The 26420-nt window shown below is 58.5% G+C and overlaps 1 protein-coding gene across 1 annotated transcript in view; it reads left to right on the top strand.

Annotated features, from left to right (window-relative positions):
* Positions 1–21956, top strand: part of UBR4 (ubiquitin protein ligase E3 component n-recognin 4) — a 130999-nt gene extending 109043 nt beyond the window's left edge. Inside the window, exons 91-106 of the mRNA XM_068967896.1 lie at positions 223–310; positions 790–917; positions 1791–1898; positions 2775–2894; positions 3608–3798; positions 4226–4399; positions 5016–5115; positions 8617–8835; positions 9626–9739; positions 10563–10705; positions 11068–11193; positions 12309–12503; positions 15069–15293; positions 18290–18380; positions 19242–19404; positions 21621–21956. Of these exons, the coding sequence (XP_068823997.1) occupies positions 223–310; positions 790–917; positions 1791–1898; positions 2775–2894; positions 3608–3798; positions 4226–4399; positions 5016–5115; positions 8617–8835; positions 9626–9739; positions 10563–10705; positions 11068–11193; positions 12309–12503; positions 15069–15293; positions 18290–18380; positions 19242–19404; positions 21621–21685 (2250 nt within the window). The 3' untranslated portion in view covers positions 21686–21956. The remainder of the gene's footprint in view (positions 1–222; positions 311–789; positions 918–1790; positions 1899–2774; positions 2895–3607; positions 3799–4225; positions 4400–5015; positions 5116–8616; positions 8836–9625; positions 9740–10562; positions 10706–11067; positions 11194–12308; positions 12504–15068; positions 15294–18289; positions 18381–19241; positions 19405–21620) is intronic.
* Positions 21957–26420: the final 4464 nt, after the last annotated feature.

Here is a 26420-nt window from a genome sequence, read left to right on the forward strand (position 1 = left end):
TTACACAATTCCAGGCTTATGGTAGACCCTACATAAAATGAGCTTCCTTTCCCCTAAGTGAGTTGTAGGGCATTGGGATTGTATATTCTGTGGTTAAGACCTCACGAAGAATAGGAGTTGTCTATACTGCTGAAGTGTTCGTTAAATTAAGCAGACCAGGTGTTGGGTCCTTTGCATTTTCTGGGCCCGTTTACAAGTCTTTCTCCAACCTCCTCCTCTTAGGGAGAGCCCATGAGGATTGTTTATCGGATGCGGGGGCTGCTGGGGGATGCCACCGAGGAGTTTATCGAGTCCCTGGACTCCACCACAGGTACAGCCTTCCACAGACGCTGCTGCACATTGGGTCTGAGATTTGGGACCAGTGGCAGTTCACGTTCTGAGGCTTCAGGGGTGTTCGGGGCAGGTACTCTAGGAATTCTCTTCAGAAGTAGGGGCATTGTTTCTTCTCTGAGGAAGAATACAGTCATTTACAGCCTCGTTTGGATACCTCTGGTATTGAGGGTGGGTGGGAACTTAGGGAGGAAATGAAATTAGCACCAAAGAAGCTCAGGTTTATTTATTTAGGGCTTTTTTTAAAGGTGGTTGTAGTGCTTATATTTTCACATATTTGAATAAGCAATTTTAATTACCTTGAAATTTAAAAAAGAGCCATCAGGAGCAAGACAATGTAGTTTAATACCCAGTACTGACCCCCTTTATTGGGAAAGAGAAGAGCTGTCAGCCTGGACGAGGGCTGTGCTCTATTCCGGGCTTCACCTCCGTTTTCGCTTGGCTTTCCTTCCCTCTCAGATGAAGAAGAGGATGAAGAAGAAGTGTACAAGATGGCTGGTGTGATGGCCCAGTGTGGGGGCCTGGAGTGCATGCTTAACAGACTGGCAGGGATCAAAGATTTCAAGCAGGGACGCCATCTTCTAACGGTGAGTCTGAGGCAGCAAGACAGGACCAGCCCTCCTCTTCTGGAGGGGCCCCCGTGGACAGGCCGGCCGCTGCCATTTAACCCCAGCGGGCAGCATGGTGCGGTGGACCGGTGCATGCCAGGGACCAACCTGGCCGTTGCCCTGGCCCTCCATGCCTCAGGGTCCTTCCCCCAGGGCTCTCTTCCTGACCACTCCTCCGGAACACCAGTGTGAGAGCACGCCTTCTGCTTGCTTCTCCAGTCACCTGCGGACACCAATGTCTAATTGTCTGTCCACCCAAAATTGCGCTTGTGTCAGTCATTCCTAACGTTCTCATTATTTAAGTGGATTTTGTAAGTAAGTAATTGTTTGGTAGGATTTTGTCTGGTCATCCATCCAGCTATCTCGTTGAGAAGTAGGCGATTCTAAAGGCACCATGCATCTTGCACTATTATTTTCCACCTCCATTAATTATTATACCCGTGCCTTAGATGAGATGCATGGTTCAGAGCCCCTGTGGGTCACGAGCTTTAGGATCTTTTTGTTTACTGTCAGTTCAGGGTCTGAGTTAGTACTGGAGTTTCGCCCAAGGCAACCGAGCATCGCCTGTTCCACTAGGAATTGGTGTCACTGCCCTGTCTGAGAGGGGTAGAGACAGACCCAGCCCACGGGAGCTACTGCTGGAGAACTCTGCCGTTTAAGTGCCAGGCCGATAGGCGACCCCAGCCGCCGTGTTGTGTCTCCCTCAAGAAACCTCACCCTCCTGTGTATTTCAGGAGTGTCTGCTGGTGGTGGCACGGCCCCTCTGCCCTTCTTAGGGTATCTCTTTCCCGCTTGTCCCCACCCCTTCATCGTCGGGTGCTCTCACGGGTTCCGACTGGCTTCTCTTATCAGGTGCTGCTGAAGTTGTTCAGTTACTGCGTGAAGGTGAAAGTCAACCGGCAGCAGCTGGTCAAGCTGGAGATGAACACCTTGAACGTCATGCTGGGGACCCTCAACCTGGTAGAGTGCGGGCTGCAGAAGCTGAGGGATAAGCAGGGGTTGGGGAAGACATCCCACCCTGCCCCAGATGATATGGATTGGTGACCTTTGCAAACCTCCCATCTGTCTGACCGATGGGCACAGAGGCTTGAATTATGCAGGCTGCCCCTTATCCCCCTGCTGGCTCACCCTTGCTGCCGCCACAGCACACAGGAGCATCCTTGCTTCTTTCCTGAACTCAGAAGCAGGAGGAAGTTAGTCCCTGCAGCAGTCCTGACTGCACCCCAGTCGGAAATTGGTGCCATTCACCTCAGGGTGACCAGAAAGAAACCACACACACATGCAGTGACACACATACGCAGCGACGCGCACACACACACACACACACACACGGGGCAACCAGAAAGAAACCACACACACACCCCCCACACACACACGCAGCAACACACACATTCACATGCACACGCACACGCATACACACACACACACACACACACACACACTTGGGGTGACCAGAAAGACACCACACACACACGTAGCGACACACCCACACAACATGCAGCAACACACACGCACGTGCACACACACACTTGGGGCCACCAGAAAGACACCACACTCACCCCCACACATGCAGCGGCACACGTGCACGCGCACATACACGCACTTGGGGCGACCAGAAAGAAACCAAAATGTTGTTTCCACTGTCCTCAGAAACACACACTGTGTCTGTCTCTCCACGCATGCCCATGTACGCACACACACATGCACACACATGCGTGCGCAGTGTGTACACAGATTGTCGGGAGCACGAGGCCATGAAGAACATGGCCTGGAGGAGGGGGCCCCGTTAGCGGGGCGTGGCCGTGGCCGCTGCGTGTGACTGGCCCCCTCCCGCAGGCGCTGGTGGCGGAGCAGGAGAGCAAGGACAGTGGCGGCGCCGCAGTGGCCGAGCAGGTGCTGAGCATCATGGAGATCATCCTGGACGAGTCCAACGCCGAGCCCCTGAGCGAGGACAAGGTGGGTGGGGCCGGTCTGTCCATCCACAGGCACCGTCTCGTTGCCAGCCACTGGCTTACTTGGGTCTAGCTGTGTCAGCCAGGAACGATTGAACCTTCGCAGCTGGTAGGAATGGCAACCATTCCTGATGGTGACATCATTGCATCAAAGCCTGAAATCCACGGATTCAGAGGAAACAAAGCGGCTAGTCCAGCTGATTGACAGGGGCCTTAGTGCAGCACCTCATTTCACAGTTGAGGATGCTCCAGGCCTAGAGAAACGAAGCGAGCCGTTTGGTATCATACAGTCGGTATCACACTGTATAGTTAGATGCCTAGAACTCAGGTCTCCAACTCCCAGTTCAGCTTCTCTCCACTTGGTGCACCTGTATGTTCCTGTGGTCTTGTCGGTGCTGATGTTTTGGCCAGAGATAGGACCAAATGAATACCAGGGAGCCTACACTGTCTTGGGGAAGGGAAAGCCTGTGTTGGTGTATTTTGACCACCTGTATGGGTGTATTTGACCACTAATGATAGAACCAGCGCCGAAAGTTAGAAACTAATTTTTGAGGTGGAGCTCACACTGTTGATTATTCCCCAGGAAGTGCTGAGACACTGCTCTTCTGAGGCTACTTCTGTGGCTCTGATGGAAGTGGATAACCTTTCAGGGCCAGCTGTTGACTGCAGCCAAAGTCCCGGCCATATTAACAGGCCTTCCATCCTTTCTTCTTGTAGGGCAACCTCCTCCTCACGGGCGACAAAGATCAGCTCGTGATGCTCTTGGACCAGATCAACAGCACCTTCGTCCGCTCCAACCCTAGCGTGCTCCAGGGCCTGCTTCGCATCATCCCGTACCTTTCTTTTGGGGAGGTGGAGAAAATGCAGATCTTGGTGGAGCGGTTCAAACCCTACTGCAGCTTTGATAAGTACGTGGCTAAGATTCAGACAGCTAACTGAGAGTTGCCGGGAAAGCCCTGAACCAGTTCTGGGAGACTAAGGAAGAATCACCTGAGTTTCTGTTAGGCTTTTGTGTACCAGTCTGGCCTTCTAGGGGATTGGCCTAACTGGGGAGGCAGAAAGTGAAAATATATTGTGTTAAAGCAGCAGCTGGTGAGGCAGAGAAGGCGAGCTGGTTGGAGGGACTCGTGTGCAAAAGCAGAGAACGGGAGAGAAGGTTGGGAATTCGGGGAGCGTGGCAGGGAAGAGGCAGCATGGCAGGAGGCAGGTGGGAAGGTCTTCTGTTAGGCTCAGGAGTTGGTGCTGTAGGGCTTCGAGGCTTGTGAGCCAGGAGAATGACATGATCGGCTTTTGTTGCTCCTGTTGCACTCTGAGGGCCTTTGCTCTTTCCTCCAGGTATGATGAAGATCACAGTGGCGATGATAAGGTCTTCCTGGACTGCTTCTGTAAAATTGCAGCTGGCATCAAGAACAACAGCAATGGACATCAACTGAAGGATCTGATTCTGCAGAAGGGAATCACCCAGAGTGCCCTGGACTACATGAAAAAGCACATCCCCAGTGCCAAGAAGTAAGCAGCGCGCCCGCCTTCCCTCTCCTGCTTCCTTCTCTCCTCCGTCATCTGGGCATCCCTCAGCCTTCCTCGGGGTCACCCTCTCCTTCTGGAAACTGTCAAGGTGACCATGCAGCCCTTGGGGCTGTGGGAAAGGATGGCAGTTTGTTGGCTTGTATTTCAAGTACTCATTTCTTTTGTAAAGACTTTTTATTTGGCTGTGCTGGGTGTTAGCTGCAGTGTGCAAGATCTTTAGTTGCTGCATGTGGGATCTAGCTTCCTGACCAGGGGTCGAACCTGAGCCCCTGCTCGGGGAGCTCAGCGCCTTAGCCGCTGGCCTGTCAGGGAAGCCCCTCAGGCACTTACTTCTCCCTGGTTCTCAGCTGGGCTGGGTGGTCTGCTGTGACTCCTGGGCCCCGTGCTCGGGGAGCTCAGTGTCTTAGCCACTGGCCCGTTAGGGAAGCCCCTCAGGCACTTACTTCTCCCGGGTTCTCAGCTGGGCTGGGTGGTCTGCTGTGACTCCTGACAGTATGCTTGAAGGTGTGGTCACGTCTAAACAAGCCAGAGTCACCGGCCGGTTTCTGGGCGGCCTTTGCCTCTCTGGCCTGCTCACAAGCCTCTCTCTGCTTTGCAGTCTGGACGCTGACGTCTGGAAAAAGTTTTTGTCTCGCCCAGCCCTGCCGTTCATCTTGAGGCTTCTTCGGGGGCTGGCCATCCAGCACCCTGCCACCCAGGTGAGTGGCCAACATGCACGGGGCCTTATTCTGGAGCAGGACATGGCGTGTGAGGGAACCACACCCTCTCTGCTCATCTCCCACGACTGAGTGAAGGTGACCGCCTCGATTAGCCTTGAGCTGGGAACTGCCCTAATGTATGAGAGTCCCAGAGTAGACGGACTCTCAGAAGTCACCTGGCTCATCTCTCTGTGTGCAGAGAGGATTAAGTTACATTTGTGTTTTCCTCATTCAGCTCATTCTTACGTGGGGCTTCGTTACCTCCTGGCTCAGCTGAGCAGCGTTTGTGAGGGTGTGGCTGGCCAGGGGGGTGAAAGCTGACTTCTGGCCACAGTCCCTGGGACGTTTGTAACACCATCACCGCCAGCTTCCGCTCTGTGCTGGCAGCCAGGAACTCGGTTCGTAGGGAGGCCCACCCTGTGCGCCGTGTTGCTCATCCCTGATAGTCACTGGGTCGAGATACCTGTTACTCTCACAAATAATAATTGACCCAGACAGGTGGCCAGTCTGGATTACTTTAATTAACCTATTATTTTGAGATAACTAGATTCAGGTGCAGTTGTTGAGAAATATTAGAGACGTCATGTGCCGCCTTTACTTAGCTTCTCTCAATACTGCATCTTGCAAAACTGTAGTAAATCATCATAGCCCGGGCGTCGGCATCCACGCCGTCACCACAGAGCTCCCTCCTGTGGTCCTTCCCAGCCGCATCCGCCTCTCCGGGCAGCCGCTGACCTGGCCTCCATCTCCCTAGATCTGTCCTGTCTAGCATGCTGAGTACAAAGTGGAATTCAGCAGTGTGTGACTTTGGCCTTTCTCACTCAGCACAGCTGTCTGGCGTTCATCCTGACTGCCGTGTGTGCCAGGGGTCTGTTGCTTCTCGTTACTGAGTAGTCCCCGGTGCGGACGCCCCGTGGCCTGTTTACCCGTCACCAGCTAAAGGGTCGTTGCCATTTTGAGGCAATTGTGAATAAAGTGGGCTGGCTTCATGTGCAGGCTTTCGTGTGAGGAAGTGTTCATTTCTCTGGGTTAAGTGCCCAGGACTGCAGCTGCATCGGCTTGCGTAGCGGTTGCATTACTTTGTTCTACAGGTAGCTGCCAGACTGTTGTCTGGAGGGGCTGTGCTGCTCTGCCTGCCCCTCGGCAGGGTCTCAGCGGCCCTGCTCTATCGATCCTCGCCAGCGTCTGGGGCTGCACTGTTCTTTGTTTCAGCCATGCCGACAGACGGAGGGCGGCGTCTCGTGGTCTCATCTGTGTTTCTCTGATGGCTGATGACACTCACTGCACGTCTTTACAGGCCTCCATCCATCTTCAGGACCAGCATTTCCGTATTTTTGCCCCACTTCTAGTAGCAGCGTCTGTTTTTTATTGTTGGGTTTTGAGAGTCCTCAGGGCTGCCTTTTTGTTGTGTTGTTTCCACATTCTCATTGAGTGATGTTTTCTGAAAACTCTAAAAATGTGGTTAATTGGCCACAATAAAGATCTTCCATATGTCTCGCTCAAATAGCCATTGGTTTCAACTTTTCTTCAGTTCAGTAGTAATAGTCATAATCAGAGCATCTTTATGGATAATTCTTCCTGCATAATCGTTTCCACCGTTTTCCTCGCATCTTTGTAGCATCGTTATTTTGAATGTGGATAAATCAAGGGACAGAATTGTAATTTGACCAGTGGCAACACGTTGACTTGGGAACTCTGGTCAGTGGGTTCCAGGCTTATTCTTAAGTTACTAATTGGATTCTTTTTTAAAATAAGGCTTCATCTAGGTAGATGCTTGGCATTCCTACTCTTGACCACTCACTTTTCTTCCACCACGAGTGTGTGTAGTGCCTGTCATGTACCTGAGCTGTGCTAGGCTGAAGCAGTGTTAGCAAAAGAAACATTCCGTGTGTGAGTCCTCCAGAGCTTGCTCTCTGGTGGAAGATAGAGCCCAGGACATAGGGTATCAGAGCAAATACCGGTATCAGAGGTAAATATGCAGTGGGGAAGGGGTCAAAGGAAAGGGGATTTCTAAGAGGAGAACATAATGCCTGCAAAGGCTCAGAGGTGAGAGAGCTAGAAACGTTCTAGGAACTGAGAGCAGTTCCAGTTGGGGGAGGCCTGGCAAGAGTTGGCGCTGGAGACATCAGCGTGGGTCCACATCACGTTCCCCAAGGAGAGCAGTGTGTGGTGCCTCCCAAGGGTGGTGCCCCTGGCTGTTCCCTGGAGGACGAATTGCAGGGTGGTGACGTGGGGGCGGGAAGGACAGTTTATCAGAGTCTGGATGAGAGCCCCTGGCGGCTGAACTCCGGTTAGTGAGGTGGACAGTGAATGGATTCCACGGAGATCTGGGGGGCAGAGTAAATGGGGTTTGGAGATTGACTGCACGTGGGCAGTGAAGCAGCTGGGTGAATCAGGAACTCTGCTCAGTGTCTGGACTGGGCAGCGGGGGGGTGGTGGTGCCATTGAAATTGACGAGAACTCTGGGGTTTGGAAGTGAGTGAAGGGAGGGGAGTCCGTGATACTCGATTATTAGTGTGTGGTCTGCCCTCCTGACCAGAGTGTAAGCTTCGGGCGGGCAGGGGCATCACGTTCATGGGTGTGCACGCACACTTGCACAGTAAACAGCCCGCATGTACCATTCAGTAGGCTGTTCAGCTATGAGTTCAGCGTTCAGAGTTGTTGAGACATGAGCTAACGTGTCGTTGTGCTGAAGAACAAAGTGGACACGTACGTACCTGCTGTGAAGCTCGATTGATGAGCTAGTGACTCTAGGGACTCGAGTTGATTGCTGAACTTCCATGTCACAGGTTGACTTAGATTTCGATTGAGTGTCGGCTCTGTAGTGATTGGTGACCTGGGGAGTGGCAAGGCCTCACAGCGAGCAGACCCGTGTGCCCTTGGCGGGGCGACGCGCTCACACCCCTGTGGGGAGTGGGCTGTTGCCGCGTAGCAGCTGCCAGCGTTGTTAAGCCTGGGGTCTTTCGGTTTGCATTTGTTACTAGGCTTTTTCTCTTTCCTACTCCCACGTGTGCTTGTGTGTCTGGAATACTCCAGTTGAGAAAACGCCTGTGCTCCTGGGTTTGGTGGGCCTGGGGGCCCGGATGCAGCACGCAGCACAGCCCCCGTCAGCGGCGGGGCCAGCCCTCCTTGGTGCGGTTGCTGAGTTCGCCGCTGAGGCCTTGTCAGATGCCGCTTCTCTGGAGCGTCTGACCTGAGCCCTGTTCACATTTGCTGTGCTGGGTGCTTTATCTGATTTAGTCGTCACAGCGACCCTGGCCTGCCCCCATTTTGTAGCCGGGGGTATTGAGGACTGCAGAGCGTGGTGACTGCTCGGGTCGGTGGCAGAGTCTAACTTCCGTGTCCAAATCTCTCGAAGCGTAAGATGAAAGGGTCCGATCGAAACCAAGCAGACGACGTGAGACCGTGCACATCGTGCTTGTTTTTCTCCAACCTTGAAGCTCCTGAGAAGAACACTTGCCTGTGTACTTGGCCGTCAGCTCTCTGGTCCTATCTTGGCAGGTTCTGATTGGAACCGACTCCATCACAAGCCTGCACAAACTGGAGCAGGTGTCCAGCGACGAGGGCATCGGGACCCTGGCCGAGAACCTGCTGGAGGCGTTGCGGGAGCACCCGGATGTGAACAGGAAGATCGACGCGGCCCGCAGGGAGACCCGGGCCGAGAAGAAGCGCCTGGCCATGGCCATGCGGCAGAAGGCGCTGGGCACGCTGGGCATGACGGTACCACCCGCCCGGGCCGCGCCTGTTGACGGGGGCTCTAGGAGCCGGGGTTGGGCGTGCTGAAGATGCGGCTGGGGGGTGGGGCGGTGGGGGGCGAGGCGCCGTGCCGGACGCTTTGCTTAGAGATGTGGCTCTCACTGCTCTGTGCTGTGCTGCAGAGGCCAGACGGCTCAGATTTACAGCGACTTTAGAGATGGGGATGGCCGTTGTAAGATGTGGTGTAAGCCCCCTGTGTGGGTCTGTGAGGTTGACATTGTACCCATTTTTCAGATGAACTAGTTGGGGTTGAGAGGTGCAGTAAGCAGGCCAAGGCTCATAGCTAATACGTGGCTGGTGGGCGTTTGAACCCAGGTCTGGGTGACAGAGGGGCTCTGGGCTCTCCTCACTGCCCCCTTGGAGGAGGCTGCAACCCTGTGAGGCTGTCTCCAGCCGGCGAACTCTGTCAGCAGATTTAAAACTCTCGTGGGAACAGTAAATGAATCATGCGCTGCAGCCCTCAGCAGCCGAGGCCTGGTCTTGCTGGCACAAAGAGGGGGCCTTTCTGGTGGCAGGCGGCCACTGGCCAGGGTTCCAGCCGGATGGTTTCCTCTGCTTCCCTGGTTCCTGTGGGGAGAGAAGAGCAGGCGGATCTGGGTCTGCACCCTCATTAGAAGCCACGCGAAGAGATTTCCTTTCAGCGCAGCCGTCCTTTCCCCATATGTGGAGGGTCAGCGTGTGCCCGCGTGTCCTGGGCCCGTGGGGAGGGTGGGCGGCAGCCCCGTCTGACCTGCCCCCTGGGCCCCCCTTGCAGACCAACGAGAAGGGCCAGGTGGTGACGAAGACGGCACTGCTGAAGCAGATGGAGGAGCTGATCGAGGAGCCGGGCCTCACATGCTGCATCTGCAGGGAGGGCTACAAGTTCCAGGTACGCTGCCGGGCCCCGCCGGGGCTCACATCTGAGGACCAGCCGTCCTCTTCAGAGGCGGCAGGCAGACTGATCTGAACCGTCCGCAGCAGCCCCAGCTGCCGCTCATTGAGTCAGGCCCTGTGCCCAGAGCCTTTATGTCAGCTGAGTAACTTTCTCTTTAAACGTGTAATGAAGAGCCCTCATGTGTGGATGAGAAAACAGTACCCGTAGCAAAGGCAGAGCTCTAGGCCAGTTCAGAGCCGGGGCTGCTAAGACACCATGCTGCCCCTGTTCAGGTAACCTGGCAAGAAGGTCAGGACCTCAGCTTTCTCGGCGCCACCAGACTCGCTTTACCGCCCGGGAGCAGAGCAGCAGGTGGCCAGTTTGCTGCCCTGAGGCCTCAGGGGTGCCCTTTTCCTCTCCAGCTCGAGTTGACTTCCTCACTCCCCAGCCTGCTGAATGGCAGGCGGCCGGGGATCAAGGCCTGTAAGTCCCGGGGTGACACAGGCTCCGTGGGGTTTTCTGGTCAGTTTTGAAAAACAAGTGACTTACCAGGAAGGCAGGTGAATGCAGCAAAAAGGAAAGGACGCTCCATGTTGCATTTCTGCCCCTCTGTCCGCACAGCACCCACCTTATTTTGGTCACTCCCCACAGCCCTCATCTCACCGGGGCTGTGCCCCGCCGAGTGCCGACCAAGTGACTGCAGGGCTGACTGTCCCGTACTCGTGAGCACAGCCCCTCGTGGGAATGCAGCCCCGGGGTTCCCTCTGCTCTGCTTCCCCTCCTTCCAGAGCCTGCCGTGGAGCCTCTCCCCTCTCTTCCTCTTTCCTTGTCTTTGCAGCCCACTAAGGTCCTGGGCATTTACACCTTCACCAAGCGGGTCGCCTTGGAAGAGATGGAGAACAAGCCCCGGAAGCAGCAGGGCTACAGCACTGTGTCCCACTTCAACATCGTGCATTACGATTGCCACCTGGCGGCCGTCAGGTGGGCCTGCTTCCTGCGGGACAGCTCCCACAGGCCTGCCCCACGTGTACTTCTTCCCAGACCTGGGGGCCTTCAGGGGAGCAGGCAGCTTGCGGGAGGCCCCGGCCTGGGAGGGGCTGGGGCTGCCAGCCCTGAAGTTTGAATTCTGTTCCTTAGGCTTTGGGAAGTAGGGTGTCCTGCCTTTAGCCTTATAGGCCCCAGAACCATTCCTGGGAAAATGCACTTGACTTTTGGCCCAGGGCTGGTGAGAGCAGGCTTGCCTACCGGAGGCTGTGGGGCCGGCATTCACCATCTTGTGGCCACAAGTGGCTGCTCCTCTGCGGAGTCGGTAGTCACTTGTCCCTGCTCCCCTCCCAATCCAGGCTGGCTCGAGGCCGGGAAGAGTGGGAAAGTGCCGCCCTGCAGAACGCCAACACCAAGTGCAACGGGCTCCTTCCGGTCTGGGGGCCCCACGTCCCCGAGTCAGCTTTTGCCACCTGCCTGGCGAGGTGAGTGTGGAGCATGGGGCGTGGTGGGAAAGAGGAGGTCGGGACCTCCCTGGTGGTCCAGTGGTTAGGGTCTGTGCTTTCACTGCCAAGGGCACAGGTTCAGTCCCTGGTTGGGGTACAGAGAGATCCCACACGCTGTGTGGTGTCGCCAAAGAAAGGTGGGGGGGTTTCCCAGGAGATGGAGGAAGATCAGCCATCAGCTCAGCCCTGTCATCGGAGACCCATGTCCATCCTCGAATGCTCACGGGAGCTGCCTGGAGCAGGGGTGACTCTGCTGGGAGGACCCTGCATCCTCAGCGCTTGGGCCCCGGGAGGAATCTCTGGTTTTCTGCTGCCTGCCCTTCTTTCCTGATCTTAGGACTCAAGACACAGGATCCCTGACTTGATCCTCGAGGCCAGAATTTCCCAGAGTTAACTTCCGTTCCTCTGAGGTTTCAATAATGAAAATAGCTTAACAGCTCGGGGAATATTGGTCTCCTTTCAAAGCTGCTCTTGTCCTAAAATCCAGAGTGGAGCAGCGGAGCCCTCTTTGAGGTCCTCGTCCCTTATGGGTGCCTAGGACAGTGGTGCGCGTCCTGAGTCCTGTTGTTGAGCTCAGGGACCAGGCGCTCGGCAGTGATGCTGATGCAGGTCCCACTGGGCCACATTGAGCTGCTGTCCGTGTGTCAGAAACCCAGGCCCAGAGCTGGTCGGGCACAGCCCAGGGAGGTGGTGAGGTGCATTAATGCAGAGAAACCTTTTTTCTTCTTCATGGAGGTTGAATAGATAATCCTTATGGATAGGTCACCTTGGCAGAGTGGATAAGCCCTACTTTTCTTCTTCCGAAATGTACTTCCAGTTGTGGGCACGGTATGTTCTGTGACGTTAGTCTATCAAGGAGTGGGTCCCCAGACCAGTGCGTTCTCATCAGAGCTTGGAGAACATCTCATTTAGTGAGAGCAGAAATGAAAGGGCGCTGTGCTCGTGCCCCAGCCCTGCCCCGTCCTCTACTCTCCCTGTCGTTCCCTGTCCGTCGCGTAACCTTCGCACCCATCTGGCCGGCGGGGGCTCTGCCTTCCCAGCGGGTCTTCGCCGTGAAGCTGGCTTCCACTTCGCCCTCTGTCCCCTTCTCCCAGGCACAACACTTACCTCCAGGAGTGCACTGGCCAGCGGGAGCCCACGTACCAGCTCAACATCCACGACATCAAGCTGCTCTTCTTGCGCTTCGCCATGGAGCAGTCCTTCAGCGCGGACACGGGCGGGGGCGGCCGGGAGAGCAACATCCACCTGATCCCGTACATCGTGCACACCGTGCTCTACGTGCTGAACACGTGCGTACCCGGCCAGGCCCTGGCGCGCCGTAGTCTGTTCCAGAACTAGCGCTGGACCCCGGGCAGCTTTATTGAAGTAGGAACATTTGCCTTTTTGGAGTCACTCAGGAGGAAGTGGTAGACACAGCTTTCTCCAGAGCAGTCTCATCTCCCCCCGAGGGCCGCATCCTAGGATTGGCCTTGGGCCAGAGCGGGAGCAGGGAGTAGGAGAGGCCAGACTGTCGAAGCTTCTGCTTCAGCGTAGCCCCAGCTTGCGAGACTGTTCCCTTGGGTGGTGGGCCCTGGGTCAGGGCCAAAGCAGACAGGCTGTTCCGGTGAGGTGTCGCGGCTGGAGGGCAGGACCACGGGCTGGTATCCGTAAGTGCAGACTGGACTTGCTGCCCCTGTTTCCAGTGAGTGAGGCTCTGGCGACTGTGCGGGGAGAGGGCTTGTTTATCTGGGGAGGTCGGCCGGGGAGAAAGGTAGGCCAGGAAGTAACCCAGGTACCCTCCCCCGTGTGTATACTGGGAGCGGGTAGGTATCCCTGGGAGGGCAGAGAGTAGTCAGTCGTTCTGTCTTGCTTTCAGAAGCCAGCTGAGAGATGGAATGTGCTCAGCTCCTCGATTAGATTGACATGGTTTCACGCCTTTGGGCCCCGTCTTCTAGTGAGAGTCTCCCGTCCGTGGGGCAGGTGCTGACAGGTGGGGAGGCTGAGTCCAGCCCACCCGCGGCAGCTGCACTCAGTTTAGGCAACAGAGCCATTGTTTTCTTACCCTTCCTGGTCTCCAGCAGAGTGATCTTCTCCTTCCCTCCCATTTCCCCGTGAGGTAGAAGGCTGCTCTGGAGAAGGCAGTCTTCATTGTTAGAGAGGCGCTGGCGGCTCTCCACCCATCATGACCTCACCCGCTCAGCTGTTTAGACCGAGGAAGCAGCCTGTGTTGTTGACAGCCTGAGCGTTCCCATCACCCTCGTGGTGCCTCAGGCCCGAGCAGTGCTCCCTGCCCCGGCCGTGGGCCTCTGAGGGGCCCTTGTCTCTTCTTGGCAGCCATGAGGTGGCAGGGGCTGCCCCGTTCTCTGGGGAGCGAAGCGGGCCTGGAGAGGCCGCGTGCTTTGCCTGGTGGAACAGAGCCCGTGGCCTCAGGCGTCTCTGCGTCTCCCACGCCAGATGCATGTAACTCATGCTCCGGCCCCTTAGCTGGGGACAGGGTGCCCTGTGTCCCGTTGTCTCGGTTACGGGCTGAGCTGGCAGCCACACGGAGAGGTCTTTCTTCCTTCCTTCACCGGCTCACGGCGTGTGAGCTTGGTCAGGGGGGCTGGTTGAACAGGGTTCACCACCTTTGTATATGAAGGCGAGTGTGTCACACGCACCACGAGCCAGTGGAGTTGAGCGTGTCACACGCACCACCAGCCGGTGGAGTTGAGCGTGTCACACGCACCACCAGCCGGTGGAGTTGAGCGTGTCACACGCACCACCAGCCGGTGGAGTTGAGCGTGTCACACGCACCACCAGCCGGTGGAGTTGAGCGTGTCACACGCACCACCAGCCGGTGGAGTTGAGCGGGCCCTGCAGTGGCACGAAGCTTCTGGTTCCCGATTCTGAGTCTGGTGGCCCCACCTGTCCCACCACGTTCCATCCGTGGAGTGGAAGAGGGCGTGCTGTCCCCGCCGGCCCCCGCCCCCCACCCCGTGCAGTGTCCAGCAGTACCATCTGCAGACCTGGTGGCCTTGCGTGCGTGCCCACTAGCGTGGTGGTTCTATTTCCCTCCACAAAGGTAGGCCAGGGTGGCAAGCACTCCGGGTCTGAGAGCTCCATCCCGCTCGAAAGGGGAGAGTGGCCTCCCAGGGCCCACCCAGTGGGTTGCAGAAGCTTCCTGGCCGAGAGAGTGGGGATCCACGCTGGGGAGGCCGGGCCAGGCGGCCTGGTCAGAGCCCGGTCCCTCCCTTAACACGAGGTGGTAGCTGTCCCCCGGGTTGTCGCGAGGATCAAACGCGATAACCTCAGCATGCACCTGGTGGTGAGGTTGATGATCACCATTGTTACTGCAGTTCAGACAGGCACGGGAGCAAGAGGCAGGGCTCGCTGGAAGAATCTAGTCTAACGAAGGAGACGGGGCAGGAGAGCCTTAAGAGAGTGAACCAGAGCAGCCTAGGAGAGACGCCGGGGGCAAATGCCGATTGCACAGTTAGCTGTGCTGAGACTCGTGGGGTCGGGGGCTGTGGGCTGTGAGCTCAGTCAGAGACTCCAAACCGGTGACTTGAGTCATGTCACCTCACCCCCCAGGCCTTCAGACACCCTGGTAAAGAGGTGCTGGCTGTCACCTTCCAGGGTTCATCAGAACACTGAGATGGTGGAGGGTTTGTGAAGGTGCTGGTCACATGCATATTGGAGTTGTGTGGAGCTGGACTGGGGGTGGGGGCAAGGAGGATGCTGCTGAGCAGGACTTGGGGGGGGCTGCTCTGCTTGGAGAGGGGTGGGAGGGGCCGCCCGTTCAGGAAGCTTCCCAGCGGGACGCCGAGCACACCCTCGCCCCTCCTGCGGCCCCAGCCTGCGTCTGCCCTGCTCTCAGGGTGTCCCTTTTCTTCCAGAACCCGAGCAACATCCCGAGAGGAGAAGAATCTCCAGGGCTTTCTGGAGCAGCCCAAGGAGAAGTGGGTGGAGAGTGCCTTCGAAGTGGACGGGCCCCACTATTTCACGGTCCTGGCCCTGCACATCCTGCCCCCAGAGAAGTGGCGAGCTGTCCGTGTGGAAATCCTGCGGAGGCTGCTGGTGACCTCTCAGGCCCGGGCAGTGTCTCCAGGCGGAGCCACCAGGTCGGTACTCTCTTTGGGAAGCATCTGCTTGGGAGATTGTTGCCTGGGCTCTGAAACCCACTCTGGAGGACTGGCTGAATGTCGGGTGCTGAGAGGAGGCAGCTCGTTAGCCTTTGGTTGACCCTGACCCCTCTCAGACTGTCTCACCGAGAGTCTTGGCCTGATGGCGGGCAGGTGCTGGCTGCCTCTGGGGCAGGTGTTCAGCCTCTAGAAGTGGAGCTGGGCTCACCTCTGGGAAATTCCTCAGGGAGGAAGCCAGCCAGGCACCGCGTGAAGCCTCTCAGGAGAAGAGTTTGGGCCAGCGGGCGGCTGGGACAGGCAGCCCGGTTTTCTGCATCTTGCTATTCCCGGCTTGAACTAGCCAAGCCTCAGGGCCGCATTCGGGGAGCTTCTTTTCTGACATTGAGAACGCGCCATCTCTCTCCTTGCTCACAGTCCTCTCCCATCTGCCCCGCCCTGCCCACGAGCCTGTCCTCTGTCTCTGCTCCTGGACACCTCTCGAAGAAGGGGGGCATTTCAGGAAGGAAGCAGTCTTCATTTTCCTGACCCTGTGTTGTGATCTGGGTCATCAGGGAGGTGTCTTGAGGGAAACAGCTGCAAATGATAACAGGGATTGTTGGGCCTGCATGGATTGCAGCGCGCCAAGGGGGGCCCCGTGACACGGCGCTCGGCCCGGGGTGGCCCCAGCCATCTGCACGCTCAGGCTGCAGAGCAGGGTGTGGTTGGTGGCTTGCTTCTGCCCCTTGAAGGAAACCTGCTTCGCTTTGGGGAGTATCTAGGCTCCAAGGGAACATTTCCAACGAGAGCACAGAGGAGGAGGAGAGGCCCCAGTGGCGACACACCAAGTGGAAACAGCCATGGGCCTGAATTTTCGTACCTGGTATCTCCACCTCCGTCAGCTCCGATTCATCACGTCGCTAGCTGTGGGCACCTCAGGGCCCTGCTGGTGAATCCAGCCTGCCCCGGCCTCTGTCAGAGTCCTGCCCAGCCCCTGCCCCCATTCCCGACCAAGCACTTCCCAGGGTTTCCCAAGAGCCTGAAGCATTAATAGTTAGCTAGCTTTGTTGTTGTTCAAGGATCACTCAGGAATCCTAGCCTGTAGCTCTCTCCTAGGAGTCAGAAAGTTAGATGTGGGAGGTACTGAGTTATGGATAAGCAGGCTCAGCCTGCGTCCATAGCGCAGAGTGGCCATTCACTGGGCACAGGCCCTCAGTGACACGTGTGAAATCCGAGCCCATAGGAGCTGTTCGGCTTTCACTTAGGAGACTAGAATTCATTACTGTCCCAGGCAGTTAAGGAAAAGCCGATTTGGTCACAGCTTAATTAGGAAATCCAGTGTGAGCTGGCTCATGAGTTGCCGTTTTCTCTGTAGCAGTTTAGTCACCTTCACTAATGAGCCTTAAATAATTAAGTCGGGCAGGGCCACCCCGGGTTCTTGCCACCGAAGCAGAAGAGCAGCACAGGCAGGGCGTTGGGGGCATGAGCGGGGTGGCGGGGCCGCGGGACTCCCCCAGGAGGGCGCGAGGGGCCCCTGGAGGGTGGGGCAGTGCTGCCCAGTGGCTTCATGCTGAGTCCATTGTGGAGGGAGGTGGCAGATACACAGAATCTGGGAATTTGCATGAAGCTGCTTTCTCCTGCGGGTTTCACATTCAGCAAAGAGTCTTCTGCGAGTGTTTAAGCCTGGGACGCTCCTAGACGTCCGTCAGAGCCTCGCCTGTTGCCGTCTGCCAGCACGCAGACCTGTGGGGAGAGAGCTCTTGCCCTGCCTCCAGGCCCACCCTGCAGCAGGCCTCCCTTTAGACCCGGCGTGTGCAGGCGCTGTGGGAGGGGAGGAGGTGGGCGCTCTGGAGACGCTGGGGATGGCGGGGGTACAGGTAGCATGCTTTAGCAAGCAGAGCTGTCTGCCATGGCTCTTTTACTCTGGTTAACAGCTGAAGCGCTTCCTGAGTGTAGGTGTGGCTGGCCGTCCTGTGCCGGTTAGTCCCTGCTCGCGAGGAGTGCTTCCAGCCTCTTAAATGAGTAACACCTGTGCTTGCGTTATGAGCCTAGCATTTATAAACACCTGTGCGTGCATGCACACACATTTCAGTACTAAGTCTGGTCCCTTTGGCTGCAGGCTCTGTTTCAAGGGGTAGAATCCCCATGACAAGGGTTTCTCTAGCCTTTCCAGACAACACCTACCCTAGATCTTGGGTCGTAGACACCGAACTCTGGCACCGGCATCTCACCCCCTGTGCAGAGAGGACTGGCCTTCCTGGGCTTCACGGCGGCTGTGCCTTCTGGAACCATCCTGAGGCCCAGAGCGTCTGCTGAGGAGGTGGTGACAGTGCTGCCACAGCAGCCCCGGGCCTTCCTGGCTGGCCTCTAAGCCTGAACTGAATCACTGGATTGGGTGGCAGTGATGCAACTCAGGAGCCCAGGGGCGTGGCGAGCAGCTCAGGATCACGCCGGGATTTAGGAGGTGTCGGGTGTTTGCAGCTCCCTTCCCAGGCCTCACTGTTGCTCAAAACCAGCTTTCCACCAGCTTCTGTTTTTCAACACGGCACATGGTTGATAAGTTACCGTGTGTGGCTAGTTGAGGTAAAATTCTCCTGGTGGGAACGTAAGGACTGAAGCAGAGCCTTTGTTTCTTCCCTCACTTGCTAGATCCCGTCAAGTTTGAGAGTGTGTGTGGGGCTGAACCCGGGGAAGCGTGGGCTCTGCCTTGTCTCTTGGGGGCAGTAGCCTGTTGGCCGCCGCGCTGCGGCTTCTCTCCCCCTCTCCCCGACTCGGCAGGGTCACGGCTGAGGTGCCGTGCACGGGACGTCTTGTGAGGTGAATGAGCCACGGGCCCCAGCGCCTCAAGAGCTCTGGCCCCGGCTGCTTTCCTCCGAGCAGATGGCTGAGGGGGGCTGGACTGAGGGGGGCATGACCCCCAGGGTCCTGCCCTGCTCTCAGAGCGCTGGGCTCTCTCCTTGCGAGTCTCCTCCTGGGTCTGAGATTTGACTCTCTTCCAGGCTGACAGACAAGGCATTGAAGGACTACTCAGCGTATCGCTCTTCCCTTCTCTTTTGGGCCCTCGTCGATCTCATTTACAACATGTTTAAGGTAAGGCGGCCCCTGGGGGCCTGGCTGGGCTTGGCAGGCACGTGGACGTCTGCGTGGCGGCTCTGGCCCTGCCTTGGCCTCTGGCTCCACTAGCTCCCCCGAGAAATAGGCTGCGCCCGCCCGACATGGGGAGGGTTTCCAGTGGCCTAGACCCTGCCCGTGACTGCGTTTGTCTCCAGGGCCATTCCATTCCTGTGACCCCATCTGCTGCTGTTTCAGACCCTCTTCTTCAGACAGGCGCCCCCACCCCACCCCACCCCCCAGCCACTGTGTAGTGGTTGCTGTCGTCCCTTTCTTGGGCCAAGTCCGTTGCCTGGTGTGAGTGTAACTTATTCCAGCCCAGCTTATATTAGCTTGGCCAGAAAGTTTTTTCCATGAGATAGTGCGGAAAAGCCCGAATGGACTTTCGGTCACCCTCATAATGGGGCCCCTCCCCTCTGCCTTGAGAGAGGGGGTTTATGGCTGGCTCCTTCCATCCTCTGAGGGAAACAGCTCGATTAGAGCGTGCTGGCGAGCCCCTCTCCTGGGGACGTGCAGGTGTGGGAGGAGAGAGCGTGTGCCTGTCGCGGCTCATAGGAGAGGGGGTTTATGGCTGGCTCCTTCCACCCTCTGAGGGAGACAGCTCGGTTAGAGCGTGCTGGCGAGCCCCTCTCCTGGGGGCACGCAGGTGTGGGAGGAGAGAGCGTGTGCCTGTCGCGGCTCATAGGTTCCCAGGACTCCTGCCTCAGAGGGCTGCGAGGGGAGTGGCTGGAAGCGGTGTTGCGTCCCCCAGGGAGAACGTGGGCGTCGCGGGAGGACGCGCTTCCTCCCTCCTCGCCTGGGGCCCCGCTGACCGCCCGGCCCATCTGCTGCTGCTTGTAGAAGGTGCCGACCAGCAACACGGAGGGAGGCTGGTCCTGCTCCCTGGCCGAGTACATCCGCCACAACGACATGCCCATCCACGAGGCGGCCGACAAGGCCCTGAAGGCCTTCCAGGAGGAGTTCATGCCGGTGGAGACCTTCTCGGAGTTCCTCGATGCCGCCGGTCAGTGTCAAGGGTTTTCATCTTCACAGACCGGGGGGGGCTGGCCGTCGCTTTAATCTTCATACGCGGGGGAAACAGGCGAGCGAGAAGCAGCCTGTGGGCCACCACCATGAGGTCCGGGAGAGGTGTCTACCTGCCAGGCCACCGGCTAACAAGGTGCAGCCGTGACGTGGGGCTCAGTTCAGCCCAGGCACTGTGTTCATCGCGCACGCGCTTCCCCAGTACACAGGGCAGCCGGTGTGAGGCGGAGCCGTGGTTATCCCCATTTTACAGGTGGGATAACGGAGGCTTTGACGATTGAACAGGTTCCCAGTGGGAATGCCTGGAAAAATCACTAGAGCCCCTTTGGCTTCCTGACTATTTACAACAGTTCACAGAATTAACATGGAGCCTGCCTGTCTTCCTCCTGCCTCTTGGGGATCCAGACATCATGTGTCACAGCTGCCCCCTGGGGAGGTGTGGGCGATACCAACTCTGATTCCTGAGATCAGTAGTATGGAAGGAGAGCAGAGAGCGTCTCTGCTCATAGGCGCAGGGCAGCACCGCGACCTGCCATCCCACGAGATGTCCTCAGACAGGTCCTCACCCCGCTGGGAAAACTGAAGTCCAGTGTTGTCTCCGGTGTACAGGTTCTGTGGGCAACAAACCTGCCATCCTAATTGCAAGCATTAAAATTTGTCTGATTACCTGACGCAGCAGGTGACAGCAGGAGGAGGGGCTGTGGGCTGGTGCTGAGGAAACCCACCTGGAATGAAGGCCCCCACGCCCCCTGAGGCTGTGGGCACGGCTGGCCTTTGTACGGTGGGGCTCCCTGAGCCAGAGCGCAGGGCTGAGCCTGCCTCACTCCTGTGAGCTGGTTCCCTTTCTGCCTGGCATTTATAATGGGAATCTTGTCCAGTGTAAGAGCCGGAAAAACATCTGCCCGCAATGCCCTGTCGCGCGCAGGCCTCCGCCGGCATTCGCCAGGCTGTCTTCCGGGAGGGAAACGCTCAAGCGTTGGAGGGTGCTCTGTGGGAATCCCTCTCTCCGCCCGCATGCAGTTCCCCCCGCCTTGGCCCGCCTTCTGGGTTGCCCGTCAGTCGGAGTGACCCTGGGAGAGCCCCGCTGGGCACGCCTCTGCGGGTCTGCTGCCCCCCAGTCATCTGGTCACCAGGGCTTGGCACTGCTCTCCTCCATTTCTTTGTTAACTTCACGCGATGCTCTCAGGAGAGTCTTTTCAGCCTAGACACTTCACCTTGGCTGCACTTTTGCTCTTCGTTGGGAATCAACCCTGACCTAGAGCAGGTGGCCTCGTGTCTGTGTCCTTAGGACCCAGCGCCGTGCCTGTTGTCCAGGGGTCTGGGGAGCATCTACGGAATGGCAGCATGAATGGCAGTCTGAGCCAGAGGAGGAGGGGGTGGACATGGGAAGGAGGGGCTTCGTGTCAGCCCCGGGCAGGGAGAGCAAAGCCCGGTTAGGCGGGGCGGGAGCCTCTGCCCCTTCCACTCCGAGCACAGGCATTCACAACCCAGCTTTATTGCTGTGTTCAAACTGGTAGAAAATTTCAGAACATCAGACACACCCTCTTCAAACGCAAGGACAGAAACATCTTCCAAAACCAACAAGAACCGGTGGGAGCCACTCTCCTCCCATTTGCAGGGCTGCTGGGAGACACTCCTGTCTGAGTGTGGCCAGGCCCTCGGGTTGACAGCCCACGGTGGTCAAATGTGAACCTTGTTTGTGAGGGACAGGCAGGGCTGCAGGGGGCCCGATGCTGTGCCCGCGGCGCTTTCCTGAAGTGGCCTTGTCTGACCCCTGGCCCCTCCTCTGGTGGTGGAGGGGACAGAGCTCCTGAGCTCTGGCCTCTGCACCAGGCCCTGGACCCAGGCTTGAGTCCCACCCCTGAGGTAGTGGGATTGGCCTTTCTTGGCCCCCAGTCCCGCTGAGAGATGCTGAAGCCGCAGACACGCTCTCCTGAGACCCCTCCGTCGTGCGCCGCGTCACAGTGGACTTGCAGGCTCTCTGCAGGGCCCAGGGACCCAGCTTTAGCATCTCCACTCTTGGGAGATCACGAGCTTGGTGCCCCTGACCAGCGAGCGAGAGTTTGCTTGGTGACTGTCTCCCGGTGTCTCTGGGCTCCGGTGAGCAGTCGGTCGGAGCTCTCATTGAAGGACCGTATGCTCTCCACAAGGACGTGGCCGCCGTGACGGGCTAAGCAGCCCCCGCCTGTTTTCCAGGTCTCTTGTCAGAAGTCACGGATGCAGAGAGCTTCCTGAAGGACCTGTTGAACTCAGTGCCCTGAGCCCCACGCGGAGAGCGGTCGACAGAGACGGAAGCTGCCTTCCTGCGCCCTCGGCGTCCTCCCGCGCCATCCCCTGGGGCGCCACGTCACTGCTCCCCTCTCCCTCCCACCTGGCTTGGGATCTTAGGCTTCCTGTTGTATCTTGTGTGTGTGGTGCGCTAGCTCTGAAGTTCTGTAACCCAAGCTGTCGAAGGACTTGCACATACCTGGGGGCCATGCCTTGTCCTGGCCCACTGAGTCCCTGCGTGTGCACATGTTGGGAAATAAACGAGTGACTCCATCCCCGTTGGAAAGGAGGGTGTTGCCTGTGCTCGAGCCCCTCCTCGGCGACGCTGGCCAGTGCGTCTCCTTGGCTGCATGGCCTCCGGCGTCGGCAGGGAGCTCCGTGTGCGTCACGTTCGCGGTCTCTTCTTGGCGCCAAATGGAGCTTGTCTGTTCTCAGCCAGCAAGTTGGGGCACCTTGTTTGACGGCTGTGATCGTCCCTGAAATAAATAACTTGGCTTCTTTTTCCATTGTTTGGGCCCGAAGAGCTGAAGCCTGGAGACACGTGATTTTCTAGTCTCCAGCCGAAGGTGGGCTCAGCACAGTCGGGCGCTGGTCTTTCTGTAGCAGAGGGTGTTTGGCATTCAAATTGGCAATCCTTCGGCGACGTCTCTGCAGGGTTGCCATGCTGGGAGAGGCCTGGGGAAGACTTAGAATGATGAGGACCTGCCCCTTATGAGCGCCTTCTCTGCCAGGCCCCTGTGTGTGTTGTTATTTCTAGTCTTTTTTAGCAGCCCTGCAGGAGGGCGCTGTGAGCCTGCATCACTTGCTCAAGGCCCACGGCTGGTCACTGCTGGAGTGGAGGCCTGTGCCTCTGAGGCCGTGTCCTGAACCGCTGTGGCAGTTGCCTCCGGGGGCCGGGGCCCTGCTTCCCCACATCGGTGGGCAGCAGCGCTCTTCTAGAGGCGGCAGGGCCCTGCGAGCTTCTCCCCAAATCGCAGGGCAAGGCCAATGACTGGGCTCGCGGGGAGGGAGAGCTTGCAGTGGCTGCCCCCTTTGGCTCCCCCTGGGCCGCTCTGCCTCCTGCCTCCCTGGTCTCGATGTCCGCTCTGTGTGGCTCCCCGTTCAGGCCAGACCATTTGGGACAGAAGGCACACCTAAGAGTCCAGAGGACTCCCAGAGCCCGGGCTGCGGCCCCCGCCCAAGCCCCCACCCAGGCACCCCAGGCAGGCATGAGTGTCGCCAGGGAGATGAAGGTGGTTTTTTACGAGAGCTGGGCTGGAGGCCCTGGCAGGCTGGCATGAGTGTGTGCTGAGTGCGCGGGGGGCCCGGGGGTGTGAGGGGCCGACGGGCTCGGGGGAGGGGACAGCGTTAACTTGGCGTCGGGCACCCACACCTTCACTCATGTCTCAGCTCTGCCCCGCTGGTGTCCCCACACTCTCCTCCCGAAATGGCAGCGTCGGTCCTTACAGGGTAGGATGGTTGCTGGGTTTATGCGAGTTTACTTGCTGCCCTGTTGTAAGGAAGTGACTGTCCTTATCACTGATGAACTCATTTGCAGTCTGTGGAATCTTGGCTTTAACAGACTCCGCGTCTCAGGTGGGGTCCAGATACTTCCAGCTTTGAAGGTGGATGACAGGCCTTGGTCACTTGGAACACTCACTCCTCACCCCGAGCACAGCGATTTCATTCCCTCTGGCAGGTCCATCATCTGCTCCCTGGTCTGTCCCGAGAGACCTCCCAGGTCCACGCTGCTGTGTGGAGCTGCTCTTATATAACCTCCTAGCCGGGAGTGAGCGGGAGTGAGCTGGAGTGGCCACATCTGGGCCAGCACGCCCCCGGGGGCACAGGGGAGGGTGCGGGGTGAACAGGCAGGACTGGATCTGCGCGCCGGGCACCATCAGAGGCCGAGCCGTGCGTGTGGCCACACCTCAGCCACAGGCTGACCGAGCACCTTCGGGAGCTCAGCCATGGCTTGGTTCCTTGGGCCGGCAGGGCTGGGGTCCCCAGAGCTCTTGATGAGATGTTCACTTCTTTTTCTCTGCCCTTTATTTTTTGATTTCTCGCAAAGGCTTCAGAACTTTGGCCCAGGCCATCAGTTGGCATCAAGCCCCTTGTTTGATGGTCACAGCTTTTCCTGGTTTCTGCCCGGGGTGCTTTCCAGGGGCCGCCTTAGTCACAGACGGCTGGCTGGCACGGAGGCCTTCCTGGTCTGTGACGGGTCCCAGGTGGGGGCCCTGGCGGAGCTTGGGCTGGGGTGGAGACTGGCCGAGTGTGAGACCTCGGCTCCCCCAGCCCACGTCTCCCGAGGGCAGTAAGGACGTGAGGTACCGGAGGAGCTGGCCCCCTCCCGTCCTGAGCCGTTTTCTAGGCTGACTGCTTCGTGGGTCCTTGTCTTTCTCAACAGGAGACCCCAGTGAGGGGTTCAGAGGACCCCAGGCTGGCCCCGCCTGGTGATGGCTGCAGTGTTTAAGGCCCTGGAGTCTGCCTTCAGCAATAAAGCCTGAGACGGTGTCAGCCCCTTCTTCTAGAGTGAACGGCTGAGGCCTCGGGGCTCTTCGGGCGGGCTGCATCTTCTCTGGCCCCTGGCCTCCCGAGTTCAGTGCTCTGCTCTGTGGGGGGCCGTATGGGGCTCAGGTGCCCCCACCCCCCACGAGGCCCCTCTGTCTGCCCCCACCCTCGGTTCCATTGGCCGGGACGCCAGGACTCTTCCTGTTGGCATTCCCGCGTCAGCCCCACGGGTCGGGGTAGGTATTCCGCCTCTCCCCGGTCCCAGGTGAGGAGACGGCCGCAGAGGAAGCGGTCTGCCTGCCGGGAGTCGGGGCAGGTGGGGGTGGGACTCCAAGGCCGCGTCCGCCTCGCTTGCCCGTGTGTCCTCCGGTCTGGTGTCCCCTTGGCGCGGGGCGCCGTGTGGGTTGCCGAGGGCCCAGGGCCACACCGACCGTCGGAGCAGTGGAGCTGAGACCCTCGTAAGCACGGGGGCGGCAGGTCAGCGCAGCTCCACTGCTGACCCGCCGAGTTGTCACGGCGGTCCTGCTGGTCCTGCAGCGAACGCCGGTGGAGCCTGGCCCCGGGCGCGTCCTGCTGCTTTGGCCGGGCAGGCCCCGGGGGACTGGGGGCCAGCCGGAGAGGGAGATTGCCTCTGCTGTCTGGCTCTGAGTTGCAGCCTGGCTCTGGCCTCTGCCGTCCCTCTGCCTGCAGCCCTCAGCCTGCCTCCTCCCTGACCCCACATGGCCTGGCTCCTGCCGCCCCTCCACCCAGCCCTCCACCGTCCCGGCCGCCAAGACAGGTGCTCAGCAGTACGCGTGCGGCCGTGCTCGCGCCATCTGCACTCACGCCAGCCCGGTGCTTCAGCGATCACTGTTTGCTCCGGGTTACTTGTGTCCCTGCAGCTCTGCGGTCCTTGCCGGGGGCTGCTCCCTTTCCCGCCCGTCCTTGTCTGCCGCCCGATCGCAATCTCAGAGCCTGGCGCGGGCTCGTGTGCTGCCAGCTGGCCCCCTTTGTCCCACCCGAGCCTGGAACCTCCAGGCAAGGCATGTGCCGGGCAGGGCTCTTCCCCTGGGGCTCCGCATGTGGGCGGCTCTCCCTACCCTCCAGAGCCCAGGGCTGTGCCCAGTGGAGTGGGCCAGGCCGGAGCCCTCCGCCGCTTAGCTGTACTCCTCTGCTGGCTTCAGAGCTGGGAAAGTGCCCTCTGGGTCGGGACAGTGGGGCACAGAGGACGGAGGCCTGCCCGAGGCCCGCAGCCTCAGCCGTTGTCCTCTCCCGTGTCCTGAGCCAACAGAGTTGGGCACTGAGGTGGTCGCCCCAGGTGTGTGGAGAAGGTTTTCCACGGGCTGGCCAACTCTGAAGAGAAGAAAAAGGGGGCAGAGGTGGCTCTGGAGGAGGGCAGCTCTCCAAGGAGAGGAGGTGGCGGGTGGAGGGTGGTGCCTGCTGGGCAGTACCCACGTGTGCCCATGAGCCTCCGTGTCCAGAGCAGGCCCCGTGCTTCCGGCCTCTCGGGGGAGGGGGTGGTTGCTGGGGTGCCCTGGGCGGGAGAACTGCAGTCCCTGCTGCTGAGGGAGCCTGACGGGGGCTGCTGGATGGGGCCAGAGTCCACCCCAGGGTTTATGGGGGCATCAGTGAGGGGCCTAGGGGAAGTGCCATCCCTGGGGTGGGCACCCTAGGCATTGGCAGGGTGGGGGGAGACAGGGAGATGGGCTGTCTAGTTGCTCTCTGTTTTTTTGTTTTTTGGCCACCCTCCTTGGTGTCAGGGATCTCAGTTCCCCAACCAGGTATCGAACCCACACCTCGTGTTTTGGAAGCACAGAGTCTTAACCACTGGACCACAAGGGAAGTCCTCTAGCGGCTGTTCTTGAGACTCTCTCTCCGGTCCCTCTGCCGTCTGCCCCAGGACCTTGTTAACCCAGCTCCAGCTGTCCCCTCGCCTGCCCCAGCCTCCAAGGGGGGCTGCCTGCCCCCCCGTCAAACTGTTAATGGGTTTAGATAATTGGGGACCGGAGAAGGCTCTTGAGAGCCCCTTGGATGCAAGGACATCCAACCAGTCTGTCCTAAACGAAATCAGTCCTGAATATTCATTAGAAGGACTGATGCTGAAGCTGAAACTGCAATACTTTGGTCATCTGATGTGAAGAACTGACTCATTTGAGAAGACCCTGATGCTGGGAAAGATTGAAGGCAGGAGGAGAAGGGGACGACAGGATGAGATGTTTGGATGGCATCACTGACTCAAAGGGTATGAGTTTGGGTAAACTC

The sequence above is a fragment of the Capricornis sumatraensis genome, chromosome 3 (genome assembly GCF_032405125.1).
Source record: "Capricornis sumatraensis isolate serow.1 chromosome 3, serow.2, whole genome shotgun sequence".
Lineage (NCBI taxonomy): Eukaryota > Metazoa > Chordata > Mammalia > Artiodactyla > Bovidae > Capricornis > Capricornis sumatraensis.